Source organism: Salvelinus namaycush, chromosome 24, assembly GCF_016432855.1.
Source record: "Salvelinus namaycush isolate Seneca chromosome 24, SaNama_1.0, whole genome shotgun sequence".
NCBI classification, from domain to species: domain Eukaryota; kingdom Metazoa; phylum Chordata; class Actinopteri; order Salmoniformes; family Salmonidae; genus Salvelinus; species Salvelinus namaycush.
This window is the reverse complement of record NC_052330.1, coordinates 12024814-12037727: the sequence shown is the minus strand read 5'-3', so window position 1 is coordinate 12037727 and position 12914 is coordinate 12024814. Positions and strand designations below refer to the sequence as shown.

Below are 12914 nucleotides of genomic sequence, written 5' to 3'. Positions count from 1 at the left end.
TGTGTAGAAAGTAAACATCCACACTTCGATGGTGTCAACTGTGCTTATGTTTGCGTAATGAAAAAGTAGGGGAAAAATAAAAACTTCTGACTATTTCTGGTCTAGCGATCGATGACAAACGAGCTCGCTGCCCAGACTTACATAATTACGAAGAGGAGAATATTCCTGATTTTAAAATGGTGCCTGTGTAACAGTTATGCTTCCGTCCCTCTCCTCGCCCCTACCTGGGCTCGATCCAGGAACCCTCTGCACACATTGACAACAGCCACCCTCGAAGCATCGTTACCCATCACTCCACAAAAGCCACGCCCTTGCAGAGCAAGGGGAACAACTACTTCACGGTCTCAGAGCGAGTGACGTCACCGATTGAAACGCTATTAGCGCGCACCCCGCCATTTCACACCGGTTAAACCCGACTTGAAAAAAACTAAATATACACAATGAGATATTTGGCGAAATAGACCAGCATGCCTCTCCATAGGAAAACAATTGGGGGAGCTCAGCGTTCCAAGGGCAAAAAGTATTTTGGGGCTAGCATTTGATGACAACCGAGCTAGCTGCCCAGGCTTACATATTTAGAAATAGGAGATTCTCATGATTAAAATGGCGTCCGACTTGAAAAAAATCTAAATATACACATTGCGAGACATTTGGCAAAATAGACAGACATGCCTATATTTCCCCCAAAAGAAACAATGGGAAGACCGCAGAGTTCCAATATTATTTTTGTTGATTACATTTTAACTATAAAACAACGTGAGCAGGTCTCATTGCCAACAATAGCAAAGCAGGCATTGTAACGTTGAACAATAAGCTGGGAATAGAATGTTCGGAAAGCGAAATAAAGATAAAAAAATACTCTTTCAAAATGCAGATGTTGATTAAGTTATGGATCCATAATGTACTAATGTACTATGGGAATAAATATCACTTATTTACAGAAATATTGGAACAAAGTTGTCTAATGAAGGCAAACAATTTAGAATCCTCCAATCCTGTAGCCTACTCCTGACAATCACGTTGTACAGCGCCATATTTTCCATTCCATCCTAACGGAAACCCTTAGGGTCTCATTTTTCATTTTCTCTGAATGGAAACACCATAATATTAATTAAATGAATTAAGCCAAATTTCTTAAAATCAATCCCATATACTATGTTATTACAAAAAAGGTTTAAAATTCTCTGGTCATGCCAATATGGAATACTATCAAATGCTTCTCAAAGATGCCCTCTGGTGGTCAAACTAGCAATAACTTACAGTAACAGAAGAAATGGCTGAGAATTAAATGACGTGCCACAGAATGCTGCAGCAGCACCCAGGGTGTGCCACAGTATGATGCAACTTTTAAAGGAGGAACCACTGTATTCAACCTTCTGAGTCAATACGTTAGAATCACCTTTGGCAGCGATTACAGCTGTGAGGCTTTATGGGTAAGTCTCTAAGAGCTTTGCACACCTAGATTGTACAATATTGGCACATTATTCTTTAAAATATTTGTCAAGCTCTGTCAAGTTGGTTGTTGATCATTGCTAGACATTTTCAAGCCGTGTTTTATTGTCCTGCTGAAAGGTGAATTTGTCTGTTGGAAAGCAGACTGAACCAGGTTTTCCTCTAGGATTTTGCCTGTGCTTAATTCTATTCCGTAGTTTTCTTTATCCTAGAAAAACTCCCTAGTCCTTACCCATAACATGATGCAGCCACCACCATGCTTGAAAATATGAATAGTGGTACTCATTGATGTGTTGTGTTGGATTTGCCTGAAACGTAACGCTTTGTATTCAGGACATAAAGTTAATTTCTTTGTCAAAATTTAGCAGTTTTACTTTAGTATTACTGTATTACTTTAGTGCTTTATTGCAAATAGGATGCATGTTTTGGAATATTTTTATTCTGCACAGGCTTCCTTCTTTTCACTCTGTCATTTAGGTTAATATTGTGGTGTAACTACAATGTTGTTGATCCATCCTCAGTTTTCTCCTACCACAGCCATTAAACTCAGTAACTGTTTTAAAGTCACCATTGCCCTCATGGTGAAATCCCTGAGCGGTTTCCTTCCTCTCTGGCAACTGAGTTGGGAAGGATTCCTGTATCTTGGTAGTGACTGGGTGTATTGATACACAATCCAAAGTGGAATTTAAAAAACTTCACCTTGCTCAAATGGATATTCATTGTCTGCTTTTTTTGACCCATCTACCAATAGGTGACCTTCTTTGCGAGGCACCTCCCTGGTCTTTGTGGTTGTATCTGTGTTCGAAATTCACTGCTCAACTGAGGGACCTTACAGATAATTGTATGTGTGAGGTACAGAGATGAGGAAGTCATTCAAAAATCATGTTAAACACTATTATTGCACACAGAGTGAGTCTTGCAACTTATTTTATGACTTGTTAAGCACATTTTTACTCCTGAACCTATTTAGGCTTTCCATTACAAACGGGTTGAAAACTTATTGACTCAAGACATTTCAGCTTTTCATTTTGAATTAACATTTCAAAAAACATTCCACTTTGACATTATGGGGGATTGTGTGTAGGCCAGTAACACAAAATCTCAATTTAATCCATTTGAAATGCAGGCTGTAACACAACAAAATGTGGAAAAATTCAAGTGGTGTGAATACTTTCTTAAGACACTGTAAATTACGATCGCTAGAATGGCCCCCCCAAAAAAATGTGATGGCCGTGTAGGCCTCTAAAATGTGTTTATGATCAAGTTCGCTATAAATGTAGATATAATTAAATAGTGATCCATCGACAATGATCTTTTGCTAGTTATGGCCTCTTTCACCATGATCCGTAGCAATGTTGTTGCCATTCAGCCCCATTGAGCAATATGGCGTGTTTCAAATTCAAATACTTCCAGCTTCATGCGCCATCGGGAGTTTTTCATAGGAATGCGTGGATGACGTCAGCACTATAACCATCTACTGGTTTTAATGTCTATGATGACATTTTATCCTTGTCATACTGCATGACATCTCTGAACATGGCCATGGCAACATCATGCATGGATGGGCAGTCAGTGAGCAGCACACACAAGTGTAAACAGGAACATGTTTTACGCAGATTATCAACAGTGAGTCTTAACTCGCTGTGAGCCCGAGCTGGTCGGGTGGAAATGTAAGGTTTAATAACGCACGGGGAAGCACGGGTTTATGACGCAGCCACCAGTCAGTCATGTTACGACCTGTGCTGTCATTAGTCGTGGCTTTCCTGTGAAACACCCACCTGACACCTCCAACCTGGCCTCTCTAATCTCCACCTGTCTAGGTTCTGGGGTGTTTCCTCACATTCCTGTAGAAACTCAGTACAGTACGGTCCCCTAACAATAAACAGCCAGCCAGCTCAAATAGCCTTGTCAACTGCTTGGGGATATTTCATTAGAAATGCATAGGTTACTTTTACACACATTGGCCAGAATGGTATTGTTTCCTCGGCTTCACTCCTGCCTGTCTCTAGAATACACTTGAGGTGGAACAATTGGAGCTAGAAGCACCTTCAGAGCCACTTTCCAGAACTTTCCAGGCTAAACCCTGCATTATTGTCACCACAGAGGTGTGTTCTGGCAGACGACAGATGAGCAGCATGTACAGTATGGCAGTGACCATTTACCACAGATTGCATCACACAGTCAGTGGTGTATCAGAGAAAACTTTTATCATATTTCCTGTGATAAGGGTGTGCCATGGGGTGCGAGAGTATCTTAATGAAATCTGACGTGGGATTGTGACAATCAGCCAAGAGCATCCTGCCAAGGTTAATAACAACTCCTGCCTTTTTCAACAGCAGGGTTCAATCTTGACAGTTTGTTCATTTGATTTCGCCCCCTCTCTGAATCCTTCTGGGAGAATAATTGAAATAATTTTCAATATCCCCAGTGCCTCCAGGTAAAGTCATGGACAATTTGTGTTCTCAAAGAACAAGCATTTTTCCTCACCACAAGATAAAATAATTTCCTGTCTTGACTAGTTCTCGCCTAGTTATTCTCTCAATAAATTACACATTTGCTAACAAAGAATGAGTTTTCCGACTTCCTGTCTTGCAAGCCCTCTGCAGCACAACTTTGTTTGAATTCTTGCAGTACGTTTGCTAACCACAGGTACTGTAGCGTTAACGTTTGCAGAGTAAGCGTTTTCTGTTAAGCCTGTAGTGCCATTTCAGTCCCTATCTGAGGTCCACCAGATAAGGCTGAAGCGGTTTTCTAAAATAACATATTGTTAAGGTTCCTCCCAGTCCCACTACCTATTGGAACTAAGCCCTGGAGCCCAGGGCCGTAGCCATCTGCTCTGCAGCATGGCCCAGCCTGCCACCTGATAAATCAGAGAAATCAAATAACTTCTAACCCCTGGATTATGGCACAACACATGCAGACGTTGCAGTGCACTATATTCCCCTCTCTGGCAGGGGTATTAACACATCACAGCAGTCTGAGCCCATCCTCTGAGTGATCTCTCTATAGAGAGAGATTCACTGGGGAGAGGGGATGGACGGGACCACCTGGCACGGCTGGGAGAAACACATTCCTTCAAGTACTGTCATCACTTCACACAGAGCAGCCCGCTCCATTGCAGAAGTAAACACGGTGCTGGGAGCTAAATCAGAGGTGGAATGAAACCAAAGTGAAACATGCGCCAGTGGCCAGGTTAACTGGGCAGTGCTTGGGTAAGGGGGGGCTACCACTCTGGTTCCAACTGTCTCTTGGCTCCAGATCATTCTGTAAAGGCAGTCTTGTTGAACTAATGTGGGAATCTGAATCAGCAAGATACACTATACACTACATGGTCATAAGTATGTGGACACCTACTCGTCGACCATTACATCCCAACACTAATTTCAAGGGGTGTCCACATACTTTTGGTCATGTAGTGTACAACATACTTATTAGTAACATAATATATTACATGATCTACATCAATGAGGAAACATAGTTTAACTGTACTGTGTTGGCCTAACCTATATTGTTGTAGTTTGACTATTCAGGTGAAAAGATTTGAGAGCCTACAGCTAGATCCAACTCGGTTCATCAGCTCAGTACTTAAATTAACCTATAAAATGAGACTGCTTTGCACATAGTACCCTGTTTCTCCTTGGAACAATGTTATGGGTACATAATAATAATATATATGTCTCCATAATATTCAGTTTTCAGGTGCTTTTGTCTATAAACCCATTACCGGACTCATTAGCAAAGCTAAGGACAAAGGATTGGTCGAGGCCAGTTACTTCAGAAAAATATGCATCTTAATACCTGCATGATATTGTCTTGAATTATAATGAACTGGTTGCTATGGAAGCAATAGCTTACTTACAGTCCTGACAGCCATCCTCTATAAAATGAAACAGACAGTAAAATACAGCTCTCACACAGGCAGTCATACAAGAAAAAAAAAAAATACAGAATGGATTTTATTCAAGCGATGTGACACAATATCTGATGTAAACTGACCAATGAAGTGAGTCTTATAATATTGTACAGAAATATAAATCACATTGATATTAGGTTGCCTTTCAAATAGATAAATACAGTAGGCTAAAATATGGCTCCTCAGTTTGAAACACCCTTGCATCCAAATGTTATTTGCTGCATCACTTACAGTATTCAGGTGAGAGACAGAAACAAACATGTACTACTGTGCTGTAAGGCTGAGAAACATGAATGTCTTGCATCTCAATGAGCTGCAAAATACTGTAGTGTCGACCTACTCTGAATGACACTGCAAACGCTATGAACCAGGACCTTACTGCAAGGAATAGGAGACAATGTTTTCACCAGACTAGAGCATCAGCGACAGACAATGGAGCTGCCTTCTGTAGGACAGGTCAGATTTATCCCTTTTCAGACCATGTCCACTACTTCAATGTTCCGACTGAGTTATGACCTGGACAAGAGGACACTTAGCACTAGTCTTCAATCAGATGAAGTCTGTCTGTTTGACAGGGAGGAACAAGAAAATACGTTTCTTAACAGATGTTGCACAGAGGCGCTGCTGGGGTCTCCGAAACACAACAACATGGCCACACCCTGTTTGGGTTAGTTGGAGGTAGGAGGCAACAGCTGTATTACTCCTTATTGTATGACCATGCCTTTGAATTGGTTGTCATATTGAAAACCGCAAGGTTTAGCCAACTAACTCACATATAATGTAGTGAAATGTGAAACCCTGCCACAAGGAAAAACTGTGTCCACTTTAAAGAGTTCATAGCCCATATGAGGTCAGGTTATAAACTCAGCAAAAAAATAAACTATGATTTCCTAAAAATCCAAATAACTTCACAGATCTTCATTGTAAAGGGTTTAAACACTGTTTCCCATGCTTGTTCAATGAACCATAAACAATTAATGAACATGCACCTGTGGAACGGTCGTTAAGACACTAACAGCTTACAGACAGTAGGCAATTAAGGTCACAGTTATGAAAACTTAGTACACTAAAGAGGCCTTTCTACTGACTCTGAAAAACACTAAAAGAAAGATGCCCAGGGTGCCTGCTCATCTGCGTGAACGTGCCTTAGGCATGTTGCAAGGAGGCATGAGGACTGCAGATGTGGCCAGGGCAATAAATTGCAATGTCCGTACTCTGAGATGCCTAAGACAGCGCTACAGGGAGACAGGACGTACAGCTCGCAGTGGCAGACCACGTGTAACAACACCTGCACAGAATCGGTACATCTGAACATCACACCTGCGGGACAGGTACAGGATGGCAACAACAACTGCCCGAGTTACACCAGGAACGCACAATCCCTCCATCTGTGCTCAGACTGTCCGCAATAGGCTGAGAGAGACTGGACAGAGGGCTTGTAGGCCTGTTGTAAGGCAGGTCCTCACCAGACATCACCGGCAACAACGTCGCCTATGGGCACAAACCCACCGTCGCTGGACCAGACAGGACTTGCAAAAAGTGCTCTTCACTGACGAGTCGCGGTTTTGTCTCACCAGGGGTGATGGTCGGATTCGGGTTTATCGTCGAAGGAATGAACGTTACACCGAGGCCTGTACTCTGGAGTGGGATCGATTTGGAGGTGGAGGGTCCGTCATGTTCTGTGGCGGTGTGTAACAGCATCATCGGACTGAGCTTGTTGTCATTGCAGGCAATCTCAACGCTGTGCGTTACAGGGAAGACATCCTCCTCCCTCATGTGGTACACTTCCTGCAGGCTCATCCTGACATGACTCTCCAGCATGACAATGCCACCAGCCATACTGCTTGTTCTGTACGTGATTTCCTGCAAGACAGGAATGCCAGTGTTCTGCCATGGCCAGCGAAGAGCCCGGATCTCAATCCCATTAAGCATGTCTGGGACCTGTTGGATGGGAGGGTGAGGGCTAGGGCCATTCCCCCCAGAAATGTCCGGGAACTTGCAGGTGCCTTGTTGGAAGAGTGGGGTAACATCTCACAGCAAGAACTGGCAAATCTGGTGCAGTCCATGAGGAGGAGATGCACTGCAGTACTTAATGCAGCTGGTGGCCACACCAGATACTGACTGTTACTTTTGATTTTTAACCCCCTCTGTTCAGGGATACATCCTTCTATTTCTGTTAGTCACATGTCTGTGGAACTTGTTCAGTTTATGTCTCAGTTGTTGAATCTTGTTATGTTCCTACAAATATTTACACATGTTAAGTTTGCTGAAAATAAACGCAGTTGACAGTGAGTTTAGATGAGTTGGTTGTTTAGCAACAAAACCGACGTGTGTGTAACTATGTTGAAAAACAGACAGGGTTGGCTTAGACTGTTCACAACATATAAACTATATTTAGTCTCCAAATGTTTAATGAAAACATAAATACATATGCACAACGAGCACTACAAAAATCTCTGAAACTGGAAACACTTATCTCCCTCACTAGCTTTAAGCACCAGCTGTCAAAGCAGCTCACAGATTACTGCACCTGTACATAGCCCATCTATAATTTAGCCCAAACAACTACCTCTTCCCCTACTGTATTTATTTATTTATTTTGTCCTTTGCACCCCATTATTTCTATTTCTACTTTGCACATTCTTCCACTGCAAATCAACCATTCCAGTGTTTTACTTGCTGTATTGTATTTACTTCGCCACCATGGCCTTTTTTTGCCATTACCTCCCTTATCTCACCTCATTTGCTCACATTGTATATAGACTTATTTTTCTACTGTATTATTGACTGTATGTTTGTTTTACTCCATGTGTAACTCTGTGTTGTTGTATGTGTCGAACTGCTTTGCTTTATCTTGGCCAGGTCGCAATTGTAAATGAGAACTTGTTCTCAACTTGCCTACCTGGTTAAATAAAGGTGAAATAAAATAAATAAAATAAAAACTTGTTGTCTCTCAAATACATCGATACAGTGGTTGGTTAGCTAGCTAGGCGAATTTTAGATACAACGAGCTGAAACGAGCAGCCTACTATTCCCCACAAGGCAGCTTCTTGTAATTGTTGCTAACTATCTGACGTTCAGAATTGTAGCAACGCATACCTCCTTCTGATAACATTGCGCATGCATCATTTTTGTGACTGTCAGCCAACTTGTCTATAGGCTAATATGGAACCACTATCTCTCTTCTCTACTTCATTGGATCTTGCTCCTAGTGTGGATGGGCAACCTGGTCTCAGAACATTTTGTATAATTCTATAAGTAAATCCGCGACACTACATTTAGTATGATATGTTACATTTCATATGGTATGTATTCATTTGCGATGTACATCACCCATTTCGTATGATATCTTATGAATTACAATTCGTATTACAGTACCAGTCAAAAGTTTGGACACACCTACTCATTCAAGGGTTTTTCTTTATTTTTACTATTTTCTACATTGTAGAATAATAGTGAATACAACAAAACTATGGAATAACACATATGGAATCATGTAGTAAGCAAAAAGTATTAAACAAATCAAAATGTATTTTATATTTGAGAATCTTCAAAGTAGCCACCCTTTGCCTTGATGACAGCTTTGCACGTTCTTGGCATTCTCTCAACCAGCTTCATGAGGTAGTCACCTGGAATGCATTTCAATTAACAGGTGTGCCTTGTTAAAAGTTAATTTGTTGAATTTCTTTCCTTCTAGCTAGCTAACGTTTGCTAGGCTAGAGTTTAGGGTTAGGGTTAAGTTTAGGAGTTAGGTTAAAAGGTTAGGGGAAGAATTAGCTAAACGGGCTAAGGTTAGGGTTAGAGGATGGGTATGCTAAAAGGGTTAAGGTTAGGGGAAGTGTTAGCTAACATGCTAAGTAGTTGCAAAGTAGCTCAAAAGTAGTAAATAGATGAAAAGTTGCTAAATAGCTAAAATGCTAAAGTTGCCCGTGATGACGTTCACCCATGAGTACTACTCGCAAGCTAGACGCTCGGGTTATACGCCCACCCATCCACCCCGACCACTTTAGTTTTTCCCTTAAGTAACCATCTGTTTTATGTAACCATACCAATCGTAACATATACTAATTTGAGTGTCCGGGATTAACATTTACTATGTTATGTGTAGTCTATGAGACCAGGCTGGGATGGAATACTTGCTTCCTAAATTACCTTGTAGAAAAACATAGGTTATATTAAAATGGGTAACAATAAAATGTTCTTCATTTGAAAATGGCCCTCACACTATCAATTCATTCCAGCTGGTGGTATAAACAGCTGTCGGCACCTAGGGTTAAAATGTATTATTATTGAGCACTAGTGCAAGATTATGTGAGTACTACTGTAATAACGTTCTGTGTTCAATGTTATGTTTGCATACATATGACCAAACTAGGCATATCATTATGTAAGAACTGAATAATTCCTAGCTATATATAAAATAATTGTAACATTTTGCGTTTTGTATAATCAATGCATTGATTCGCTGATGCCGGATGCGAGGACTGGGATACCTCCTCAGCACCCGAGCCTTGACAAGTGCAGCAGCATCACAGCACCCGATTAAAGACCGGTCCATTGGTACTCGATTGTCTATAACAGTAACGATCCTTACCTTTGTCAGCTGTGCTATTTTCTTGCTCATTTTGAGGTGCAGATCTTGGGTATATTCCATGGTGATGCCCGACTGGTAAGACATTGTAGATGATGAGCCAGAATTATATTTCCCTGCTCCGGACGATGGATTGCCAGCTGCAGGGCTGTAGTATTGCTGCCAACCCGCTCCAGTCGCCATCTTCACGATCCTTCAAATGTTGTTACTAGAAGAATGTGATGTATCAATGACAATAGCACAAAGGTCAAAGCAGGTTCCCCTGCAACAGGATCTTTCTCCTCAAATCCGTAAAATAAAAATACATCAAGACATACTGCTTGATAATATCAATGTCTGTAATTTTCTGCAGGTCAAAACAAATGCAATACAGTTGCTGTTAGCATCACGTTTTAATAACACATGAAAATACAGTACAGCAAAACACAATTAACACTGCCTACCGTCTTCATCAAAGAAATGTTGCCGTGTGTTTCATGAAGGGGTCCTCAGCATTAGCTAGCCAACGTCAGCTAACGTTAAGTGTGGCAGTAGCGTTCCTTTGACCACACTCAAATTCTTGATATTCTTCGCTTTGTATTTGACAAGCAAGGAGTCACCTGGCACGGGTATTTGCTCAAATAAAAATCTTGTTGAATTGATGTTACTCAAGTTGAACCCGATATTTTGCAACGGAGAAAGCCGGTCCGTGGAGGGGTTTCTTCAATGCATAGCTAGCTTGTATCAGCTCGTGTGTGTGTGTGTGTGTGTGTGTGTGTGTGTGTGCGTGTGTGGCTCTCTGACAGGCTGAGTGGTTGCTGTATAGCTGAAGACTCTGTTACCAAGGATGACTTCAACAGTTTACGTTACTGTCAATGACGTCAGTTCCGTTCGTTTTCACTCTCTCCCATCGCTTTCAATGATGCGCTGATTTTTGGGGGGGGTATAGCTACGATGGGATCAGAGTCAGGTGACACGTGCACTACATTTCAATAGTGTTAATCAAAACATTAAACAAATATTGTTGAATGTTTGTTTGTATATGTGTGTGTGTGTAGCCTATTTGTGCATGTTGCAAGAACACATTCATTATGGGATGTGTTTGTGTGAGGAGGACAAAGCTGGTCATCAATCAAGCTTGCTGTCTGCATGCCTGGAGTACCTTTTGGAACATTTCCACTGCGCTGGTCTTAAATCCCTGCACATAGGAAGAGAATCCTGAAGCAGATTGAAGATCCCACTCAAACCATAGTTCAGTTCATAGTCCTTCCTCTAATTCTGATTCTTCTGTCTGATTTCTTATACTCTTATACTCTATATGTCTCTTATGCTTGCGACCAAGACAGAGAGCAAACACATGTTAGCCTTACCTAAAGCAGGGTTTCCCAAACTCTGTTCTGGGGCCCGACCTTAGTGCATGTTTAGTTTTTTGCCCTAGCGCTCCACAGCTGATTCAAATATCTAACTCATCATCAAGATTTGATCATGTACTGTACAGTGACGACCCGTCATTCAGGGCAGGTGGGGCAGGTGCCTGTTTTGCGTGTTATTTTGGTAATAATACATGTCACGTTTCAGTTTGCAAACAATGTAAAAAAATATATATATAAAGCTGCATACAAACTTGGTCTCTTTTTTGCATTCTTCAGTAAGGCAGCTCCAAAATGCAGGTGTTTCAGCCTGGCTCAGTGCTTTCTGTGGTTTTGGGGCAGCCAGTGGAAAATACGGAGTGCAGTGGTTGGTAATGTTCTCTAGTTGCGCCGTGATTGGCTTATCGTTCTGTCACTCATGGGAACACTACGTTACTGCCAGATCTAAGGGTAGAGCTAAAAAATTCAAGCCCCTTGGGTGCTGCCATTGAGTTACATTAGAAGTGCCCATCCAAGAAGGCTCGAGGTCATTGGCCACAGATAAAATTATGTAAAATCAAGTTATATCTACATTAGCTTTGATTGGACTGATCATGTTAACATCATACTTTCAAAATCTTAGCTAGAAAGCTAGACAATGTCACGGCCGTCGAATGAAGAGGACCAAGGTGCAGCGTGGTGAGCGTACATAATCCTTTTTATTCGAAAAATGACGCCAACAAAACAATAAACAAAATAAACAACCGTGAAGCTTAAGGGCTATGTGCCACTAACACAGTTAACTTCCCACCAAGAAAGGATGGAAAAGGGCTACCTAAGTATGGTTCCCAATCAGAGACAACGATAGACAGCTGTCCCTGATTGGGAACCATACCTGGCCAAAACATAGAAATACAAAATCATAGAAAAACAAAACATAGAATGCCCACCCTAAATCACACCCTGACCAAACCAAATAGAGACATTAAAAGGCTCTCTAAGGTCAGGGCGTGACAGACAAGTAGTCATCATCATGAATCAAGTCGGCAATCTACTGGCACATTCTTTTAAATTCTTGTCATATGAAGAGAAATGATAGATAAAACGTGTCGGCGCTCATTGGCCATTGGAGATAAACATTACACAACAAGTTGGAAGTTGTAAATTCAACAATGAGTGGTTTGGAAGGAATCAGTGGCTAACTGCAAGCATTGCAAAGCAATCACTAGCCTGCTATTCAGTGGAGTGGGTGTGTGGTCCAAGTCTGGGTTTAAGGGTCTCTTTTCCAAGCCTAAAAGGATAAACATTCAACATTGGCCATGCTGTCAATCCAGCATGACTTCTTCCGCGCTCAAAACAACTGGAAACTCGGAACTGGGAAATCGGATTTCAGTGAGTTCAAGACAAACTTGGAACTTGGGAAAAAATGTATACTGTAGCTAAGAAAGCAATACTAAGTGTATGTTGTGTAGTAAGCTGTTAGTAGGCCATGTGCCTCACCGTAATAATTTGGTCTCTTTTCCCCTCCTAATTTCACTTACTGCTCTGACTTGGTGGTGCACATGTAGCCTATAGCTTGTTTTAGAGAAATGTAATCATCAAATATTGTAAGAGCTTTCATTGTCTGATT

General features: G+C 41.4%; 1 protein-coding gene across 1 annotated transcript in view; it reads right to left on the bottom strand.

Annotated features, from left to right (window-relative positions):
* LOC120019492 (protein FAM184A-like) overlaps window positions 1–10079 on the bottom strand; it is a 159273-nt gene extending 149194 nt beyond the window's left edge. Inside the window, exon 1 of the mRNA XM_038962792.1 lies at window positions 9960–10079. Coding sequence (XP_038818720.1) covers window positions 9960–10043 — 84 coding nt within the window. The 5' untranslated portion in view covers window positions 10044–10079. The remainder of the gene's footprint in view (window positions 1–9959) is intronic.
* Window positions 10080–12914: the final 2835 nt, after the last annotated feature.